Here is a 23,917-nt window from a genome sequence, read left to right on the forward strand (position 1 = left end):
GAGCTGGCCCCTTTCTTCAACATATACAAAAGTGATTTCAAAATTGATCGAAGATACAACTGTAAGAACTGTAACACTCTTAGAAGGAAACATAGGCATAAATCTTCATAATCTTGAATTAGGCCAACAGTGTCTTAAACATCATAACAAAAGCACAAGCAACAAAAGAAAAAACTAAATAAATCAGACTTCATCAAAATTATTAAGTGAAAAAAACAATCCACAGAACAGGAAATATTTGTAAATCATACATCTGTGACATAGGGTTAATATCCAGATTATATAAAGAATTCTTACCACTCACAACAAAAAGACAAACAACTGGTATTTTTCCAAAGGAAATATACAAATGACTAATAAGCATATGAAATGATGCTCAACATCATTTGTTATTAAGGAAATGCAAATCAAAACCACAATGAGGTATCACTTCACAACCAGTAGAATGGTTGTAACAAAAGAAAACAAAAAAAAGTGAAAACAAGTGTTGGCAAGTATGTGGAAAAAGAACCCTTGTATGTTGGTAAAATGTAAAATGGTGCAGCTGTTGTGGAAAAGTTTGGTGGTTCCTCCAAAAACTAAACAAAATTACCGTATGAACCAATTATTTTACTTCTACCTATCTACCCAAAAGAATTAAAAACATGTGTTTTAACGAATGATTGTACATAGTGTTCAGCAGCATTATTCATAATATTAAAAAATTAGAAACAAACAAAATGTTGTACATACACACGATGAAATATTATTCAGCCATTAAAAAAGGAATGGTGTACTGATACACGCTATAACATAGATAAACTCTGAAAACATTAGGCTGAAAGAAGCCAGACACCCAAATCCTCCATAGTGTTTGATTCTATTTCTTTGAAATACCTAGTACAAGCAAATCCATAAACACAGAAAGGAGATTAGTGGTTTCTAGAAACTGGGAGGAGAGGAGAATGAGAAGTGACTGACTAAGGGGTACAGATTTGCTTTGGAGATAATGAAAGTATTCTGAAATTAGATAGTTGTGATGGTTTTAAGACATGGTGGATAAACTAGAAACCACTGAACCGTACACTTAAAAAGGTTAAAATGGTCAATTTTCTGTTATGTGAATTTCACCTCAATTTACAAAAAAGGAAAAAAAGTACACTGGGGAGACCAATGAAGAGGCTACTACAGAGGTCTACATAAGAGATAACAGGACACAGGCTTCAGGCTATAGAGTGGAAATGGGAAGTAGACTGCTTCTGGAGACATGTTGAAGGTAGAATCAACATAAGTATTATCAATAATATTATAAACCTTGTTTATACTCAACCTATAAATAAAGCATTGAACAATTATGAGTCAAATATAACTATCATAAACTCTGATGATATAAACTAAAATTACAAATGGTGGAAGGTGAAAGAAATGTAACAACAAACATTTTCTCATCTTACATCAAAAGTTCAGATACTATCTATTAAAATAACTATATAGATAACACTAATAAGAAAGACAAAGAATAAAATTATCATTCACAGCACGGACTCAAGAGATGTTTAAAGTCTTTAATTTGATGAAAGAGGCTGAAAGTGAAGGGGTGGCACCCTTCCACAGTGTTTTTTTTTTTAATTTTACCATGTACCATGAGTGCACACATGTGCGCACGCATGTTTGTAGACAAAAACTAAACACACACATATACAATTTTTACTTTAGAAGTTTGGTAAACTTCAAAAATTTAATGATTACCATGAACAAATCACATGTAAAACACAAAGTACGGGAAACCACTGACAGAAGACTTTTGAAAAACTACATATATAATTCAGGCTCATTAAAATGCTAAAAAAAAAAAAAAAAAAAAAAAAACCCAGTAGTGAGAACTTAGACTAAAAATACACTGAAATTATCCAGAACTTTACATGAGCACAAGGAGATATGCATAAGGATTGCAGCAATTCTTATAATAGTCAAATCTTAGGAACAACTCGGAAATTCATTAATAGATAATGGCTGTAAACCTATAAAACCCAAAAGAATCAAAAAGGAACAGGAAACTACTGCAAAGAGCATTCTTTAAAAGGCAAGAAATTAGTATATCCAGAAATAACAGACTTCGTGAAAAAGAAAAAAGAAAAAAGAAAAAAGAAAGAAAAGAAAGACAGACAACCACTTATAAGATATATCGAGGGAAAGTACCTCTTCTGTATGAACAACCTCAAAGGAGGCATGGAGAATGAAATGGGGCACACTTAACAGAAACGTGCAAATCCTACTGACGGCCACTTTTAAAACTCTATTTAAAAAAGCAGAACTAAACAAATGGAAATGCATACCATGTGTTTAGATGGGAAAAAAAACAGTACCAAATATTTCCCCAATATATAAATCAAACACAATCCCAGTAAAAACATCAACAAGTCTTTTTCTGAAGTAGACGTGAAGATTCCAAAATTCAAATAAAAAAATAACCATGCAGAAAGAGCCAAGAAAAGAAAGAAAACAGAAGAGTAAAGGCAAAATAGGGAGTACATAACCCTACCATATATTAAAACACACACAGAGCTTCAATCATAAAATAACATAGAAGTGCAAAAACTATGTACATTTCAAGTATTACTATGGCGTCATGGATTCTTGGTTCAAGATGCTATAATCCATTATCATCATTATACTTTTTCATGTGCAAATTATCCTATCTACAGCCAGTGGGAGCCCTTGTAAGCCTATATCCTTTTGACATGTCCCTTTTTAGTATTTGAGCACTTCCTTGCTTTTTGACCAATGAAGACAGTCTATGCTAACCTTTTAAGTTCCCTGCTCTAGACCTGAAATCAGCCATTGCTCCTAAGAGCCCTGGCTTCTTTTTATGGGACAGTAGTATTCAAAAACCAAGAACTGGGCAAAGCACACAGCTAGGATACACACACACATACACAACAATATACTTTGGTGTTTAGATTGATCAGAAATCATGTTTGTCTTGAAAACTCCAATTAAAATCCAACATAAAAGGATTCTTCTTCACCTTCCTCTATCCCATATTTGTACTTTCCCTCTTCTACCATAATGAAAGTCTTGTTCTCAAGAACAATGTATTTTTTCATTTGCTCTTACAAAAAACAAAATATAGTCAGAATTATTATACCCAACCACTGCTAAATAGACCTACGAAATAAATTCTAAGATTCTTTTTGACTTATACTTCTTAATCAATCTAAATGATAACAATTTATTCAAAATAATAGAAACAATGTATTGGGTGCTTGTAGCTTATGGAAAAGGGAAATGAATGACAGCAATATTATAAAGGATGAGAGGAAGGAAATGGGAATACTAATTATTATACTTTCATTACCATGAAGTGGCATAGTGTTATCTGAAAGTAGATTTGGATTAGTTATAAATATATACTGCAAACCAGGGCAATCAATAAAAATAAAATTTTTTAAGAAGTATGCTAAAAGAGGAGAAAATAGGCAGAAAAAGACTAGAAGGCAAAAATCAAAGAAACCCAGAACAAGGGCAATGAATAGAAAACAATTACAAATATGGTTCATAATAATCCAACTATTACAATAATCACTTTAAGGATAAATGTCTAGGGAATTTTGATGCCTATGTGAATTCCTCATGCACATGTATTGAAACTGATTTTCTCCTATTAAGCTGTCTCTGTTAATTTGATTTTCAGTATAGCTAGAACTTAGAAGATGAGAGGAAAATTGTTAAATTTGTAGCTGCCACAGTTTGGGGTGGGCCAGCCAAGGAGAATTAATGGCCGGGAAATTGCTAACTCCCCAGTCTCTGGCAGCTGGGAGATCAAGGACATCTAACTATAGTCAGCAAGGAGGGACACAAATTGGAAATTGGCATTATCACCATGCCTTTGACTAGAATGTCATGTTTGAGAGAGACAGGCATAGACTCTAGATGTCACCAGAAAGCTCTAAGGAATTAAGGTTGACTTTGGAGGCCAATACAAGCCCCTTGGAAAAACAGCCTAGTACCTTGTTTACATGATTCACAGCAGTCTTTCCAGAGAGCCCATCTGAATCACTGCCTCTTGAAATGAGACTCAACTGTTTAACTGAACTTATTCTCTAGACTGAATGACTTAATCAATGACATATGAAGCAATCTGCCAACTTAGCTTCTGGATGGTGAAACTTTTACTTAAAGTTTCAAAGGTGGGACTGAAGGGAACCAAAATTTTGTCCCCCTGAAGCTGCCTTTTGGGATATTGATTTTAAGTTGTTTATTAAGCAACAAGAGTCAAACCTTCCACCTTCCCCCTTTCCTGCCCAAGAGATTCAGACAGAAAAAAACCTGCCTTAGGAAGGAATCTCTGGCTTAATCACCTTAAGGATCTTCACCCTAGCATTTGTCAGGAAGACTTCCAGCCTGTTAGCTAGATACCCACTGTGTCCCATTGTTTCTGACGTGCCTAGCAAGAATTCTCCTGCCGTGTATGTTCCCCTCTTCTTCAACTATTTGTAAATTGCCCATTCTCATTTCTGAATTCTAATACACACCTCCCTTTTCTCCTTTGTCTAAAATGTCTTATATATTCAATGTTGCCTCGCTGTCTTTGGAATATTCATGTCATTGTGAATTCCACATACACAGGTATTAAAAGTTTGACTTTTTCCTGTTTAAAAAAAGGTATAAATGATCTAAAGACACTAAGTAAAAGACAGGGACTGTCAGAGTGGATAAAATACAAGAATCAACTACACATTCTGTATGAGAAATCCACATTAAACATAAAGACACAGACTAGTTAAAAGTAAAGACATGGAAAAAGATAAACCATGCTAACACTAATAAAAGAAAACCTGGAGTAGGTACATTAATTTCAAAGAAAGCAGACTTCAGAACAAGGAAGTCTCAGAGGCAAAAAGAGGCATTAAATAATGCTAGGGAAATCATTTCTCCAACAAGATATAATAATCCATAATGTAAATATATCTAATAGAGCATCAAATTACAAAAGTTCAACACTGATAGAACTGCAAGGAGAAAGAGAAGAATCCACTTTCATAGTTTCAGATTCCAACATACCTCTATCAGTAACAGATCCAGCAATCAGAAAATCAGTTGAGGGTATAGCTGAACTGAACAGCACCAGCAATCAACTAGATCCAACTGAATACTAGATCTAACTGAACAAAGAATATTTCATCGCAACATTCCTCCCAAGCTTATGTGGAATATTCACCAAGGTAGGCTACATTCTGGGCCAAAAAAAAACACTGTAACGAATTTAAAACAGCAGAAATCATACTGAAATATGCTCTTCAATCACAACAGAAGTAAACTAGTAATAGAAAAAGAGCTGGGAAATCTCAAAATATTTGGAAATTAAATAACATACTTCTAAATAACACATAGGCAAAAAAAAGAAATCTCAAGAGAAATTTAAAGTATTTCTAACTAAATGGAAATAACAACTTATCAAAATTTGTAGGATACAGCAAAAGCAGTGCTTAGAGGAAATTTTACAGCACTGAATGCACATAGTAAGAAATGTCTACAACTGATAATCTAAACTTCCACCTTAAGAAATTAGAACAAAAGCAAATTAAATCTAAACTAATCAAAAAAAGTAAAAATCGGCAGAAAACAAAAAATTGAAAATCAGTAGGGGAAAAAAAAAACGCAGTTCTTTAAAAAGATCAGTAAATTCTTAAGCCTCTAGCTAGCCTAAAAAGAGAACATGAATTACTTTTATCAGAAATAAAAGAAGGGTCATCACTACTGAATCTCACTGATATCATATGCATAATAAAGAAATATTATAAACAACTCTATGCCCACAAATTTGATAACTTATATGAAATGGGCCAATTCTTTTAAAGACGCAATCTACTAAAAACAGATAAACCAAAAATAGGCTCAAATATCAAAAAAAATTCTACATCAGATGCTTTTACAGTTGAATTCTACCAAAACACTCAAAAATAAAATGATATAATTTCTCTACCATCTCTTCCAGGAAATAGAAGCAGAAGGAGCACTTGTACATAGTTATACTAAAACCAGACAAAGACATCACAGGAATGGAAAATTAAAAGCCATTATCTCTCATGAACATGGATGGCAAAAGTCCTCAACAAAATATTAGCAAATCAAATCTAGCAATGTATAAAAAGAACTATATAACACCACCAAGCAGGATTTATTCCAGGAATACAAGTCTGGTTCAATACTTGAAAATTAATTAATGTAATCCACCACATCAACAGGCTAAAAAACAAACAAAAAATCATATGATCATCTCAATAAAAAATGCAAAAAAAAGCATTTGACAAAATTCAAAATAAAAGACTAGATTATAAATAGATGGAAGCTTCTGCAATAGGCAAAGAGCATCTACAAAACACTCACAGCTAACATAATACTTAATGTGAAAGACTGGATGCTTTTCCACAAGATCAGGAACCAGACAAGGATATCTGCTCTTGATACTTTTATTCAACACTGTAATGGAGGCTCCAACCAGGGAAATAGACAAAAGAAAGAAATAGAAGACAGCCAGATTGGAAAAGAAGTAAAATTACCTCTATTTGCAGATGACATGATCTATATGTAGTAAATATTAAGAAATACATTAAAAAACTATGACAAAAAATAAGTTCAGCAAAGTTGCATGATACAAGATCTACATACAAAAATAATTGTATTACTATACATTAGCAATGAACAATCTGAGATTGAAACTAACAATTCCATAGCATCCAAAAAGAATAAAATAAGAGTATACTTAACAAAAGAGGTAAGTGCAAGCCTTGTACATTGAAAACTATAAAACACTGTTGAATATAAAAATATTCCACGTTCACGGACAGGAAAACTTAACATTGTTAAAAAAGCAATATTCCTCAAATTGATGTACCTATTCGATGCAATCTCTATTGAAATCCAGGTTGACTTTCTTGCAGAAATTTACAAGCTTATCCTATAACTCATGTGGTAATGCGAGAGTCCAGAACAGAGAAAACAACCTTAAGAAAGAACAAAAGTTGGAGGACTCACACTATCCAAATCAAATGTTACTACGAAGCTATGATAACCAAACAGTATGGTATGGTACTGGCATAAAGACAGACATGTCAATAAATGAGACAGACCTGAAAGTCCAAAAATAAACTCTTATTTATGGCCAATTAATTTTCAACAAGGTTGCCAACACAATTAAGTGGTGAAAGATCAGGCTTTTCAAGAAATAAAGCTGGGATACTGGATATCCACAAGCAAAAGAATGAAGTTAACCTCTTATCTCACACCATATACAAAAACTAACTCTAAATGGATCATAGAAATAAATGTAAAAACTAAAACCATAAACGCTTAGAAGCCTTTGTGGCCTTGAGTTAGTCAACTTTCTTATATGTGACCCAAAAAGCACAGCAACAAAATAAATAGATAAACTGAACTACATTGAAATTAAAGTTTCTTTAAAATACACCATTAAGAAAGCAAAAAGACCAACTGCAATTGAAGAAAAATAATAATTAAAAAAAAGTAAAAAGACAACCCAAAAATAGGAGAAAATATTTGCCAATCAAGTATCTGATATGGGACTTGTATCCCAAATATACAAAGCACTCTTACAATTCGACAATAAAAAGACAAGCAACCCAATTAAAAAATGGGCAAAAGATTTAAGAAGATAACGCTTCACAAGCACCAGGATGACTATAATCAAAAACACAAACAATAACAAGTATGGGCAGGACACGAAGAAACTGGAGCCCTCATACTTTACTGGTGGGAATGTAAATTGTTGCAGCCACTTTAGAAAAGTTCGGTAGGTCCTCAAAATGTTAGAAATACCAGCAATTCCACGCCTAAGTAAAAATGAAAGCTGAGGTTCACAAAAATTTATACAAAAATATCCTAGACAGCATTATCCAAAAAGGGCAAGGACCCACATATACATCAATGATGAATAGGTAAAATGTGGTATATTCAAACAATATTACTCAGCCATAAAAAGAAATGAAATACTGTACATACTAACACATGTACCTTGCAAACACTATGCTAAGTGAAAGAAGCCACAAAAGACCATATATTATATGATTTCTTTATGCGAAATGTCCAGACAAATCTATTAAGACAGAAAGTAGATAAATGGGCCTTATTTGGGGGCAGAAGGGAGCAGGACTGTGAGAATGAGAAGTCACTGCTATAGAGAACAGGGTTTCTTTTTGCATTGATAAAAATGTTCTAGAATTAGATTGTGGTGAGGGTTGCACAACTCTGTATATACACTTAAAAACTGTACATTTTTAATTTTATGGTATGCAAATTGTATCTCAATAAAAATTTAAAAACATAATTATCAAGATGTAATTCACATACCATAAACTGTATGAAAATAAATTTTTAAATCATTTTTAAAAGTCAACTTATTAAAGAAAAGCAAGTATGTGTAAGAAAATCAGCTAGGAGACCTCTGCAACAGTCCACCTGAGAGACAATGTTGGCTTGGACAAGAGGTACTAATAAAGAAGAATACAGAAAAACGTGAAAAGATTTCAAAGACTCTTGGGAAGACTTGATGATAATGCGGATGCGAACAAGGAGGAAGAAGCAGGTATTAAGGATGACTTTCATTCTACATTTACCTCTTTGCTTTATTTCTGCCAGTAGTTGTTCCAACAAGGTTCACAAAAATGATCTTTGAAATGGGTCACAATTATGAGTCGAAGCTTGTCAGACTGGGAGGAGGTCTATAAGGAGAAGGGGGAGGTCATTCCAGTTTCTCACAAACCAGAAAAAAGGCACAGCTTATGTGCAGCTAAAGGGAGACAAATGGTGTGAAGGCCTGCCAGTTGTGAGGGACTACAGACAACAGGGAGCCACTCGAAATTTTCAGTTGAGCAGAGAAGTGATTCTTGGCCTTGAAAAAAGGTAACCTCAGCACCAGTGTGAAGAATAAACTATGAGGGAGAATGTCTAGAGACCAGCTGACTCATGGAGGCCGCTGTCGAAAACCAAGAGAAACCTTTGTAAACCATGACCAGGACTGCTGACCAGGACTAAGTAGTCTGGACAACAATGCAAGGAAAAAAAAAACAAAAACCTAAAGAAACCTGGTTATATACCTGTGCCTCCATAACAAATTACAAATATGAACCCAGACAACAGATGAAGGTAAATGTATTCTGTACTCAGAGGAGCAGTTTGAAGCTCTGCTGGTGAAGAGAATTCTCATTTTCCTTACAGGCTTCTGAAAGGACCACATTTTGGACTCACCTCTATGAGAAGCAAAGACACCAGGAGATTCCTTCACCTGCAGTATCCTTGACCTCATGTTTTTCTTTGCACTACTTATTGATGTTTCAATAGTAGAGCAAAACAAAGCATACTTAGCTAAGCCTGAATCATCATTCTAGCTGACCCTCAAAAGAAGCTGGGTCTATTTTCCTATGAAACCATGATGTCCTAATACCTGATTTTTATCTGTTATTTCAGGTAACTGAAAACATCTGAATTTATTACATTGTTTTATATGCTCTAATTTCTTCTCTTTGATCCATTTGGATCCTAACAAGGAATTTCCAAGTATTTTATGAAAATTTACTTTCAATTTGCATTCATTTAAATCATAAAGACAAAAAAATACAGAACACGGTGCATATGACTAACTGTACTTGTAATCTCTTTATATCTAATGTACTTCTTGTATACCTAATGTAACTGAAATTCCTGCAAGACTAAGCTTACCCAAAAGAGGGTGGCATTCATGGCTCTAGTCAGTCACTCCACTTAAAGGTAGCCTCAATCTACTTTCTAGCTATCTCAATATTTTACCTGTCATGCCACACTACAGCCACACTTTCCTTATATTTCCCAAAAACGCCACACATGTTCACATTCCATGCCTGTCTTTGTCTGAAACAATAAACAAACAACTAACAAATGAAATAACTCATCATACTCCAGAGCACCCACTATTAGATACTTAGTGGGCAATTTACATTACCATCTAATCTTCACAGCTACCATACAAAGTTGGTATTATTTTTCCTATTTCACACATGAGAAAGCTGAGGCACAGAGCAGCTTGCCTAAGAACCCTCACTAATGTTAAATTTTATTGCCTTGTAGTAAGGAATGCCATGGAACCTGTTTCATCTGGCAAAACCCTAACCTAATCCTCAGAACCTCCCCTCTCGAGTCTTCCAATCTTCCCAAAAAAACTGTTTATATGCTCCTTGGGGGTATTACAGCTCTTTGCTCTCACCAAAACTTTAAAGTCAGCATAGACTCATAATCACCAGTATCTTCCTCACTATACTAGGAGCTCTTTAAAGATAGCAATCATAACAACTGGTTTTGCCCTTGTGCTTAACAAGCTGTATACGGAATGACTGCATGTCAAAATTAAATGACTGGTCCTCTGGCAAACTGCTATTACACCTTTCATGACCCCGTTAGCTTTTCCCCATACAGCAAGTAAAAGGAATATCCATAGCTTCAACTGTAATCCCTCAAAATGACACATATCCTCTTTCACGACCCTCCCATTGTACTGTATTGCTAGTGCATCTGTCTCCTCCCACTGTAAGGGTTCAAAGGCAAGAACAACATCATCCACAATTGTGTTCCCAGAGCTCAGCACGGTAACCGGGATCCAAAAAAAAAAATGCTCAAATCGTTTAACTAGAATGGAATAGCCCTCCAAAATCAACTTTCTAAAATAAAATGGACAAGTAAAAATTGTTCCAGCTGAATAGCTCTGAATGTAAGATTCTTCAGAATAATACAGTGCATTCTTACTGAAGGTTCCAAAACTCTCCTTCAGACATATGAGTTAACAGAAAGCAATTACACGGCAATAAAACCTGGAAGCAAAGCAAATATCACACACCGGGTTTATTGACCTTAGCTCGTCAAGAGATGAGGGCGTAAGCTGCATTTCTGTATTCGGCGCTGAGTGGGGGCACTTTTACAGGTAAGCTGCTCTGCTGCACACCTTTAGGCGCTGAAAGGGCTAAAAAGGTGCGATGCAGAAATGGGGGCGGGGAGGAGCCTCACCCCGGCCGCTCAGAGGACACTGACGTCAGCCCGGACACTTTACCTTGCGACCCCTTCCAGACACTGGTGGCCGCCAGCGCCGCACCACTAACCTCGGTTCTCTTCTTCCAAATAGCGCACCCGCAGCTCGTCCTCCGTCTTCACCCCAGTGCTGTAGCCCCGCCGCAAGGCCGCCTCCCCAGCTGCAGGCGCCCAGCTCCGGGCCTGGATCGCTAGGCCGAGCTGTGAGCCCGCCGAGGAACGGGGCAGCCTCCACCCAGGGCCTCGCGATGCACAGCAAAAGGCCACCAAGCGGGTGCGGCTGGCCTGCAAGGCGCTAAAGGTCCCAAGTGCCGCAGCAACCGCCATGTTGACTGTTTACGGAGGGAGCCTGCGGCTGCCGCCCCGCCCCCGCCGCTCTCACACCGCCCTCACGCCGCCGGGCACGCCCACGCCACGCCACGCCACGCCCCGCCCCGCCCCGCCCCGGAGTCTCGCTCCAGCAGCAAAGGTGAAGCAGAATGTTTGTCTCGGGTTCGGCTGTTTGGCATCTCTGCGTGGGACCTTGATTTACACCATGTACTCACGAGAGCCACGGGTTACTGGTTAAACGTCCATATAAACATATGCAATACTTACTATATGAAGTTCAGGAAGGGGCGAGAACAGCCAATAACAACAGGAGTCCTCAAACTGGTGAGATGGCCATTCCCGGAGTCGAGTCCCGATAAGACGCCATCATCTCAAGAGTTGTTGTTCAGCCAAACCGTATGCGGAGGTGGGATTTAGAGCAGATGGCTCTTTCCTCAACCAGAAACGCAGAATAGCAACTTAGTGTGTAGGTGTTCATCAAAGCACGTTGTTAAAATTTTCTCCCACCTAGCTTTTATCAAACCTCAATCTAGAAAAGGTGCGTTTAGGAATATTGTTTGGAAAATATACTGGTTTGAGTATATTCTCACTGCCACACAAATTCCTACTGTTGCACACTAACTACGCTTCTGAGTCCTAAGCAAAACTCCGTTCTATGTTATAACTTAAGCTTTATCCAAAGTAGAAAAAAAAGCCAAGTGGGCTCCATGACTGCATTTGCTGTAGGAATGTTACTGAGGGCACCTTTTATTCTATCTTTTGTAAAATGCCACTTGTGAAATTTCTCTCGAAGTTTAGGACAAGGAAAAACTTTGCTTTCTCTTGTACCTTTTCATTTTTCTGATACTATGTTCACTTTAACTGCTAGGAAACTCAGAATTTTATTTACAGTTCAACTATTGCAATACTGCAACTAATTACTGTCCACTCATATTAGTTGTTAATTGTTTTAATATTGTTATGTTCACTCGTTAACAGATTGTAAATTCAAATAAAGCAGTAACAACATTTGACATAGTGCTATTTAAAATAAGATAACCTCAGGAAATACTTGTGATTGGTTAGGACAACTGCAGAATGATAATCATTGGTTGTTCAGGTTATATTAGAAATCAGAGCAAGGACAGAGCATGGTTTTGATGGATATAGAGCCGGATAGGAAAATGCAACATAGAGACACTAGTCCCTTCCCTAAGAGTTGTGACTCTGGTCCTCATTGAAAGCAGTTATGAGGATATCCTAGTATATGAAGAAAATGGATTCTTAAGGTAAATAACAAACATCACCATGACCATTACAACCGATCGGGAGTAACAACTAGAGAATTGCAAAACATCAGGTCAGACATACGTGGCTTTGGATTCCACCTCCATAACTGCTTCACTTTGAGACATCCATAAATTACTTAAGTACTCTGTGCTTCCATGTCTTCATTTGCAAAATAGCTGGTATGCTATCTGTTTCACCTCACAAATTCTTTAACTTCAATTTCTTCATCTGTAAAACAGGAAGGATTATGCCCACGTTATAGAATTGATTAGGTAAGTATGTAAAGAAAGCACTTGGCACCAGGAAATAAGAACAGAATAGATAATAGTATATATCATTTATCAACTTCTTAGTCTATTCCAAACATTTAAGTATGTTATTTCATTTAATGTTCAGAAATATTTGGAGTTGGTATTATTATCCATTTTTGCAAATGAGGACACCAAGGTTACGTTACTTACTAAACTCTGCAGCTAATAAGTCATGAAGCTGGAATTTGAACACTGATATACCTGACTCCAATTCCTCATGTTCTTAATCAGTGTTTTGCACAGCCTCTCAATAAATGTTAAGGTGTCCAATAAAATTTAATTCCCATTAGTTTCTTTCTACTTTTCAATAAAAGATGTGAACCAGGATCAAAGAGTGTGTAAGTCAAGAACAGTGACTATTAGCTTGGCAGAGGAAGATAGGGCTGGTGTTTGAGTCTTCAACACCATTACTATTACTACCATCTGTTTACAAGATTTGGGACACTTGCCTCTAGCCAGCTCTGAGCTAAAAGTCTTTTGGTTTGCCACACATTTGACATTTTTCTAATGCTTACGTCTATGTAATATTAAACATGTGCAATACAAGATGGCCAACACTGAGCTCCTGGACAGCCAGCCTAAGTGGCAGACGCCACTTCTCCTAGAACACAGCTCTATACAAAGAACACATACTAAGGCATAGGTGTTACCAGTAAAATAAAACACCAACATATTACCAAACACAGGCTGAGAAACAAAATAGCTTAGTAAATACAATGTGAAGAATAAAGTTCAGAACTCTTGGAAAGTTGGAGTATGTTTTAAAACTATCTTGCCTAAAACAATAACCGAGCAAGTTGTATATTAGTATAATGGCTGGGCTGCTGGATCAGAGACATCCATGAATGTGATGGCTTGAACAAGAGAAAATTTTAACAGTTCAAGCATGGTAAGATGGCTGACTTTGCTATCTTAAACATGGGGCTTCCATCCCTGGGTATAAAGGAGCTGCACTCTGCCACCCTCAACTCAGAAAAGATGAGCAGAATACCCAGCTTTTCTAAGGCAGAGACCTAGAAGTGGCACATGTTTCTTTGACTACTTTTAACCAGCAGCAAAAAGGAATTAAAAATTTAACCTCATACTGAGTGATCATATACCCAGCTACAATTCTATGACTACATACAAAAGGGATTACAGATCTTGGGGAACACAATCTGCCACACACTCTTGATTTTTTACTTTTTTTTTCCCTAGGGATTTTTTTTTTTTTACTTTTAAATGAAAACTTTTGTGAATCCTAAGATAAAAGTTCACAGCCCTAAAGTATGATAGGTTTCACAAGAAATAGCTGGACTACAAACTAAAGGGTGTCTTTCCATGTAAGCTATCTGGGAGTCATTACTAATTATATCTGTGGAATTGAAGGATAATGTAAAAGATAAGTGTAAGAAATTGTGTGTACAATTACAAACATGTTAAATCTATGTGTCACAGTACATATACTGTGACACATAGGGACACTTGTGTTCTATGATTTTAAAAAAAACTATGAAAAATTATGAAAAACTACATGTGCACATAATGATCAGATGACAGATATATATATGTATGTGTGTGTGTGTGTGTGTGTGTGTGTGTACACTGTGTTCAAGGTGAGATAGTTGCCTGTGCAATTCTCTACAAAACTTTTAAGTATTAAAAAGGCATTTTAAATATTTGTAACTTTAGTTAAAGGTACAAAGAATGAGCACAGTACATTCTAGAGGGATGGAAAGTGTTACTCATATTTTAGTCCCCCCAAAAAAATTAAAGCAACAGCCCCCTGAATTTCTTTGAGTCTCTTGTTAATGCTTTTATATATCTTCTTTTTCAAGTATTCTCTAAGGCTCTGTCATGGATTTCCTTTCCAGAAAGACTCCTTTCCCAGCTAAACCGAGTATTCATCTCTGAGAGGGAAAGATTTAATGGCAAACCCAGAATACCCCAACACCAGAGTCTTGGAGGGTCCCGGTAAGCTGCTCCTGAGGACATTGCCCCCAGAGAAGAAGTATGGTGAATGATACCCTCATTCCCTCTGCCCCGAAGAGGCATCCTTGATCTGACACTACACCCACCCCCCACAAGACTATGTAGGTCCCTTTAATTGGTACTGACCATGACAACCATGACCACGACTTGTACCTTGAGTTCCTGCAACTTGTGAGAGGAGATGTTGCAGAGAAAGGAAACTGAGGCTATAAATTACTAAGAATTACACAGCTCTATGTTACAGAGCTGAGAATCAAACACTTGACTCCAGGATGTGTGGTCCTACTTGCTACCTTGTCTCTATAGTCTGCTATTCTCAAATGATCATCAGGGCTTTGCCCTATCATCTCCACCCGCCTCAGGTGTCATCAATCCTCTATTATACTTTCGTTCGCAAACTCTTCCTTCCACATTAGATTACCTCTGGTCATGATTTCCCAGATACAGCCTCTTCTCCCAGCCAACCCCACAGTTGCAAATTGTATGTGTATACACACACACACACACACACACACACACACACACACACCAGACTCTGAAGGTACATGCTGTCATTGTCTAGGGATAATATAGGTGGGGAAAATGGAGAATGATAGTTAAAAGATACATGGCTCTTTTGAGGGCAATGAAGATGTTCTAAAATTGATTGTGGTGATGGTTGCATAAGTCTGAGAATATACTACAAACCATTTAATTATATATTTAATTTAATTAATTGATTGATTAATTAATTAATTTTATTTTATTATTTTTTAGGCAAGGTAACCCTTTGTTGACCTCACAGATTGCAAGGAACTTGTCAGTTTACAATCCCTTATTTTTTAGATTTTTTATTTATTTTTTACACCTACAGCACCTGCTCTTCCTAGTTGATCTCCCTACCAAGTACTAACCAAGCCCAACCCTGCTTAGTTTCTGAGATCAGGCAGGATCAGGCTTGTTCAGGGCAGCATGGCTGTAGATCTAATTATACATTTTATATAGGTGAATTGTACGCTATGTGAATTATATGTCAATAAAGAGGGTGAATTAGGGCTCCTTAAAGATGGCTGATTGCATATCTGAGACAGAGAAAATGCAAGGGGAGTCCAGAATATGTTCATGCCAGAAAACAAGGAGGTGCTCAAAAACTGGTGGAGATTTGAAAGGATACAGTTTGAAAGGGATCCCGCTGGCCAAATCTGAGACAATTAGAGCATCAAAAGGAATAATGTCAGTAATGGATACTAACATTTAAAAACATTTTTTTAAGTCAATAAACAATTAAGTAAATGGATGGCAGATGGTGGGAGTCAGTTTTTCACTGTTAGTGGGAGAATACAGATAAGCCAAGGAGGTACTAGAATTATCCATATGATAAGGGAATAGAGTTGGTGACATCAGAATAAATTCACATTTAGTTTAGTATAGATACAGATGTTTTAGTATAGTTACAGATATATATATAGGACAGTATAGGAAATAAACAAGATGAGCCTGAAGGATGTTGTAGTGCCAGAAGATAAGAAAGTGCTCAAAATAACCCCACATGGTGGAATGTGTCAAAGGGTCACAGAAACCAAGTGGAAGAGCTCCCAATGGCCAAATATGGAATAAGTAGAACAATAAATAAATAATAAAGTAATATGGGATTATTACCCAAAGCAGAAGACAAATGTCCATGAATCCACACTGATATAAATGATTGAATACATAAATGGGAAAGAAGAGACAAATCTCCCAAGCAGAAGAATTCTAAGTAATTTAATAGACACTTAGCTCTCAAAAAGGGGGAGCATAATTCTCCATGGCTGCATGTAGTGAATTCCTTCCAAAGAGTACAGGAAAGGGAGAAAGAAAGGGAGGTAGAAACCTGGCAGACACTGCCTCAGTTAGGCGATCAATGTTGAAATCTACAGTGTTAAGCCATGTTGATAGTATGTACCCTTAATATGATGTGATGAGAATGACACTTTGCCTCTGTGGTCTTCCTCCCAAAAACCAATAACCACAGTTTAATCATGAATATATATACTTCTTAAACAAGTCCAAGAAACTGTCACAGCCAAAAGGAGCCTAGGGAGATATGACAACTAAATGTAATAATGTGGGCTCCTGGCTGGGGTCCTGCAACAGAGAAAGGACATAGGTAAAAATTAAGGAACTCCAAATAATGTATAGACTTTGGTTAGTAATAATGTGTTAGCATAGGTTTATTAATTTGTAACAAAGTTACCATACTAATGTAGGATGATAACAATAGGGGAAGCTGGAGGTGGTGTGTATGGAAACTCTGTACTATATTCTCAATTTACCTATGTCTAAAACTGCACAAAAATAAAAGAAAAAATTCTGAAACAAAATAAAAGATACTTGCCACAGTCCACCTGGACCCTAATTCTAAGCCACTGAGTTTGTGCTGCACCAAAAGCAATGCCACTGCCCCAGACTGAGTAAGCTTGCCCTGGTCAACTGCTCTTGCTGATGCTTCTGGAAGACCTCCATGCCTCTGACCCAGCCTCCTCCTCTGGGCCACCCGTTTGCCCTTCCTTTCCCCTCAGATTTTTTGAAGTTTCCTTTATGCATCAAGTTTCCCCAAACAGATTCAGAAAACTTGAACAGTGCCTTCCCCACTCGGGAAAGGCACTGTTCTCAGTTGTAAGCTGATCTAGAATGAGAATTGGCCACAAAATTATAAGATTTGGAGGTCAACCCCATTGCTCTTTGCCTGTCTTAGTTCCCTCCTACCTCTCAGACAGGTAGAAAGAGTCCCTGCACCATCCACTACTATTTTATTTTAGCCCCTTCTAGTCCTAGTTTTAGGGTTCTTGTGCCTTGCCCCTTATACATTTTTCAAGTGGATAGGAATTTTATTCTGTGTTCTAGATCAGTAATGGAGTCTAAAGAGGATATATTGGTCATCTCAGGCTGCCATAAATACCACAGACTGGGCTGGAAGTCCAAGATCAAGGTGTAGGCAGGTTTGGTCTCTCCTAAGGCATTTCTTGGCTTACAGACAACCACCTTCTAACTACGTCCTCATGTAGCCTCTCTGTGTGCATCCTTCCTTGGCGTCTGTCTCTTCTTCTAAGGACACCTAATCCTATTGGATTAGTGCCCCACCTTTATGATGTCATCACTTCTTGAAAGGGCCTATATCTAAATACAGTTACAGAAGGAATTAGAACTTCAACATATGAATTTAGGAAGACACTGTTGAGTTCATAAGAGCAACTCTTCTTCCTCAGTTCCCTGTAACCAGCAATGCTGACCTACACCCTGCTCTCTCCCCCGCCAAACCCCAGACTCACACTAGCCTCCATATATAATTACAACACTGTGAGGAACCCCACTGGGAACCCCAGAGTTAATGTGAAGATTAGTTTAAGCTGAATACATTTGAGAATAAGATGCATAAAAATGCCTCCTCAGAGCTTTCCTTATCTGACTAAAAGCAGAAACTTCTGAGAAATGAAGCTGCCATGAGTCCCTCTTCAGTATAGGTCTACTCCCAGGAGAGAGACCAAATGTCATAAATCCCCTCTCCAGGGAGTTTTATAAAGACCACTCACACCTGCTTAAACAAACATTACCACAAACTTTCTTATCTCCTGCTTGTTCAATCCTTAAAACCTATTTGTCTTTCCTAAATGAGCCTATTTGTTCTTCCCACAGTTCTTTCTCTTCCCTTTTCCCTGCTAAGTTAGATCTGTAAGCCTCTATCTACTTTTAACTATTTAGAGAGCTATGTACTTCTTTTCTTAGCTCCCATATACACATACATATAAGTAAACCTTTTATTCTCCTATTAATAGGTCTTTTTTAAGTTTAATTTCCAGGATCCCAGTCACTGAAGTAAGAGGATAAAAGTAAGTCTTCTTCCCCAACAGTACCAATAGCCCATGACTCCTCTCCTCCTCAGAGTAAGCACAGAGGAGGACACTGACACTCAGCAAGGAGGACAGTGGCTCATAAGCCAATTCGCCAAAGGTCAAAACACTAGTAATCTACAGAATCTTGTGCAAGTCAACACAAGATATTTTGTCATAATCTCCTACCTCCGTATTCAAGCTCTCTCTTTTGCCCAGGACACCTAGTTATTCTTATTAAAAGTTTTTTTTTAATAGTGAGGGACTGACAGTGGAGGCTCTGATAGCTTAAGCTTTTAAAAGAATAGGCATTCACTAAGCATGACCTTTAGTGATCTCAGCAGCTTCAGAGAAAAACAACAGATGAGAGTATAGTTCATTCATCTTTTTGATCAGTGACTATCCAGAAATCAAAAAAAAATTTTAAAGCAGCAAAATAGATTCTACTTCTCAAGACTTTGTGGGGATGTTTTCTTGGTACTCTTGTAATAGGGTCATACTTTTTTCTTCCTGGAGATAGAAGCTGTAAGGCAAGTGGTATTCAGAACACTGTATAGTGACTCCAGCATATTCTAACATCTGTGAGGGAAGTCTTTCCAGAGGCCAAGTCCCCAGTATGTTAGAAGCAGATTTTTCCACCATCGGAAGATGGGCCCAAATCACATTTGTGATTATACTAGTAACATCTGAATACAAGCTTATTGTAAGAAGTGATCAGACCAAACACAGATTTGTAGTAACTAAGTCATAACTGACATATGTGTTTTATTTTTTTAACCTGTTACTTTCATGGGTTATGTAACTATCAGTATGCCTTATTTTATAACTTCTAAATTATTATATTTTCTCATCTGTAAATTGGGGATAGAAGAGGCCACCTTTCAGGTTATAAAGAATGCATGAGATAACATCCATAAAGATCTGAGTCACAGTCATCCAACAGTGCCTTTTTACTTCTTTGACTTTTACTTTCCCAGCAAAGACACTTGTCACATGACAATGCATACATAGAGGTTGGGGGTGGGGGCTACTTAAATAGTTTCGAAGGACAAAAAAGCTATTTTGCCCTTGTGTCTCATTTTTCATACCTGTCGTGCCAGAACTATTTCTTAGATTTAAGAGATTAAATGTTAGAATCAGATACACCAAGTTAAAATCCTGTGTTTAACACTTATACTGTAAACATATAGCCATGTGTGTGGTGAAGGGGAGAGACTTTCCCTGATTGAGAAATGTTAACAATAACATCTACCTGGTAAAGTTCTTGGAGAGGATTAAATGATGGTATCTGTGAAATGCTGTACATGGTCTTTCTTTAAGCATTCATTAAATAATAGTTACTATGATGAAGACACTGGCTGCCCTTGTTATAGTGATATCATGGCATACTAATACGCTGTTAGTGAATAACACTTTAATGAATTATTTTATCTAATTATGTAGTTGACAGATACCTGAGCCTGGAAGGACTGGAACAGAAGGCAGCATGGAGCATAGACTGCATTAAGTCAGGAGGCAAAACACTGGAAGTGGGCTTTTGGTTGGCTTCAGGGTCAGGGAGCACTCAAATGGATGAACAGATGTCACAAGTAAACCACACTATCCCTGTCGTTTGTCAGGATTTCACTGCAGAAGGGAGTTATTTTTCTGCCCATGTTAGAAAGTGAATTATACCTTCAAACATTATAGACAAAGATAGATACTAAAAGCATCTTTTGGAGACAGCAAATAGTTGAGTTCTGCCTTTTAAAAATATACTGTAACAATCCCTGACATAGAGTAGAATGTTCGTTCCATTTACATTTATTGAACTATTGATATGGTTCAATTTAGGGCTCCTATTTTGCTACTTGTTTTTGTTTGCTACATTAGATTTTGTTCCTCTTGTCTTCCATTCCTGTCTCTTTTGGCTAATTGAAGTTTTTTTGTTTTTTTATGTTTTTGTTTTGTTTTGTTTTGTTTTTTTAGAATTCCATTTTAATATCTTTATTGGCTTTTTAGCTATACGTCTTCCCCCACCAAAAGTTTGATCTATTGATTACAATATATATTCTTATATATTATATACAATATATATTCTTATATTCAAATATATTCTTATATTTACATACATATTCAAACAGTCTATTTAGAATGTTGTACTGCTTCATATAAAATGTTAAAAACTTGCAACTATGTAGGTTTCTTTATACCCTCACTCATCTTTTACACTATAGTTGTTGTATATATTATATATACAACTAAGCCACAATATATTGTTATAATTTTTGTACAGTAACATGTATTTTAAAGAAATCTAGAGGAAAATCACTTTATAAAAAATATTTCCCCACATTATTTCTGGTACTCTCTTTCCTTACTACAAATCAGAATTTCCACTTGGTATCATTTTCATTTGGTTTAAAGAACTTACTCTAGCATTTCTTAAACTTTGTATTTGCTGGCCATGAATTCTTTCAGTTTTCCTTTATCTTTATTTTACCTTAATTGTTCAAGGACATTTTCAATGGATATAGAATTCTGGGTTGAAACTTTTTTTTCCTTCAGCCTATTAGAGATGTAATTCTTCTACTTCCTGGTCTCATGTTTCTGATGAGAAACAAATTGTTGTTTGTTATTGTTCTCTGTGTATGGTGTATCATTTCTCTAACTGCTTTTAATATTTTCTCTTCATCTATGGCTTTTTGCAGTTTCACTATCATGTCCTTTAGTGTAACTTTCTTTGTATTTGTACTTGGAGTTCTTTGAGTGACTTGAATTTATAAAGTTATGTCTTTCCCTAATCTTTGGACTTTACACCATTTTTTCCCCAAATACTTATCTCTGCCCCCTTCTCTTTCTCTTTTTCTTAGATTTCGGTTACAAGTACATTAAATCTTTTGATAATTTTTCCTAGTTCTAGAGTCTGTGGCTGTGTTCATCTTTTGAAATATTTGTATCTCTGTGTTTTAGATTTGATTGTTTCTATGGATTAATTGCCAATTACTGACTTTTTCTTCTTTCCTTTCCAATCTGCTGTTAAGCCCATTCGGTGACTTTTCAAAAGTTCAGAGTTGTATTTTTCAGTTCCATAATTTTCGGTTTGGTTCTTTGAGTAGTTTCTATTACTGAAATTTCTTATTTGAGCATTCATTTTGAGTATATTTCCACTTAAGTCTCCACTGTTTACATTTTCTCTTGTGCTGCAATTCTCAAAGTGTAGTTTGATGACTCCAGAGGTTCCCCAAGATGCTTTCTGGTGAAAACAATTTTCATAATAATATGATATTATTTGCTTTCTAAAATATAATAACATTTGCAGTGATGATACAAAAGCAATTGTCAGTAAAACTGCTGGCATGTTAGCCCAAATCAAGGCAGTGGTACCAAGCTATACAAGTGGCTAGCTATTTAAGAATTTCCTTGATGAAGACAAAGAAACAATTACTTTCTTTATATCTCAACATTTAAATACACATCTTTTTAATAGTCTGTGTAACAAGATGTGAATCATGCACAAATTATTTTTGCTGCATAATGAAGCAGATAGAAAAAAATACTGTGTAATTAGTTAAGCTGAGAGCAGAACTAGCTGATTCTTTCATGAAATTCCATTTTTAATTGAAAGAATAATAGGTAGACATACTGGTTATTCAGAATTTAGTATTTGGTGGACATTTTCTCAAAAAATGAATAATATAATATGAGTTTGTTACTTCAAGGAAAATGACAATATTTGTTGCCCACAATAAAATATAAAATTTTGAATCAAAATTTGAGTTTTGAAAAACTTGTATCCAACATCAAAATATAATATGCATAATAAAAACCAATTGATGTCCTCAATAATTTTTAAAGGTATAAAAAGGTCCTCAGACCAACAGGTTTGAGAAACACTGTTTTTAGTATGGGTCACATTTTCCCATTTCTTTTTATGTCTAATAATTTTGGATTATATTCTGGACATTGTGATGATAGATTGTTGAGACTGGATTCTGCTGTTCCTCTGAAAAGTATTGATTATTTTGTTTTAGCAGGTGGTTAACTTATCTGAACACAAACCCTGCCTCTCTCATAGTGAGTAGTAGCTGAGAGCTCTTGCAAGTTCTTTTAACCTTACTTGTCTATTTTCCTGGGAGTTTGCCATGCTCGTGCATCAGAGGCAACCCAGAGATTTGGGCAGTATTTACATACATAATTTGGGGCATCTGCTCTGTAGCCCCCTCTTTTATGTGACTTGTCTCCTTATTTTCTAGCTTTGGTGATTACCCCAAATTTTCTCCTCTGATTTTTCAACCAGTACATGTGAAGTTTTCTCACTTTTAGCCACCACAAATAGCACAAAAGCTTGCCCTCAAGCAAAACACACACACACACACACACACACACACACACACACACACACACACACGCAGGAGAATGACCCAGCAGTACCATATCTTTTCTCTGAGTGTCAACTACCCTCCAGTTTCTTCCCGTTCTTCCCTCTCCAGTCCCTTCAGGTAGTTGTGTGAAGGGTGTGGGTGCAGTTTGTTTTTTATTCAGAGGTTACAATTGTTATCTGCAAGGGATTTGGTTCAATATGAGCTACTCTGCCATTACCAGAAGCAGAACTCCAAACAAGAGGCAAAAATAACTCAATATTTATGAGAAAAAAAAATACTTCTTATGTTTGCTCTCATAACACCTAGGATCTTTTGGTAAGTCACTTAGAAAATAGAGGAAGACATTTTCTGTTTCTTTTCTACATTTTTTAGCATTTTGATTTTTTAAACCATATTAATTGATTTGATGATTTTTAAATGTAAAGGAAGAAAAAAGGAAGTGAAGTTAAAAATATATTGTAGAAACTAAGGTCGCTTTTGCAGGTAATAGCATGATGATTAAGAGCATGGCCTCTGGATTCAAACCATATAAATTTCAATCTCAGTGATGCCATTTACTAGCAGTGTGCCCTTTGGCAATGGACTTTAATCTATAAAATGGGGAAAATCATACTATTTTCTCCATATAGTTGCTCGAGGATTAAATGAGATAATATATGTAGAGCACTTAATACGGGATAGCATATTATAAACGGCCTATAACTATTGGCTAATATTATTATTACTTTTATACACAATAACTTTAGCATTGAGCGATGTGTTTAAGACAATA

At 36.4% G+C, this 23,917-nt stretch overlaps 1 protein-coding gene and 1 pseudogene across 19 annotated transcripts in view; both read right to left on the minus strand.

Annotated features, from left to right (window-relative positions):
* Nucleotides 1-11,894, minus strand: part of AUH (AU RNA binding methylglutaconyl-CoA hydratase) — a 149,971-nt gene extending 138,077 nt beyond the window's left edge. For 16 of the 19 annotated variants that reach the window (XR_001598923.2, XM_016160488.2, XM_016160489.2 and 13 more), the window contains exon 1: nucleotides 11,124-11,412. Coding sequence is in view for 15 of the 19 variants with exons in the window: in XM_016160488.2 (XP_016015974.2) it covers nucleotides 11,124-11,379 (256 nt within the window). In the remaining 4 variants the exon portion in view is untranslated. The other 3 variants (XM_016160487.2, XM_016160486.2, XM_036218241.1) reach the window with 3 other exon arrangements.
* A 3,883-nt stretch (nucleotides 11,895-15,777) lies between these two features.
* Nucleotides 15,778-15,896, minus strand: LOC118600642 (annotated as a pseudogene).
* Nucleotides 15,897-23,917: the final 8,021 nt, after the last annotated feature.

The sequence above is a fragment of the Rousettus aegyptiacus genome, unplaced genomic scaffold, assembly GCF_014176215.1.
Source record: "Rousettus aegyptiacus isolate mRouAeg1 unplaced genomic scaffold, mRouAeg1.p scaffold_m13_p_3, whole genome shotgun sequence".
NCBI lineage: Eukaryota > Metazoa > Chordata > Mammalia > Chiroptera > Pteropodidae > Rousettus > Rousettus aegyptiacus.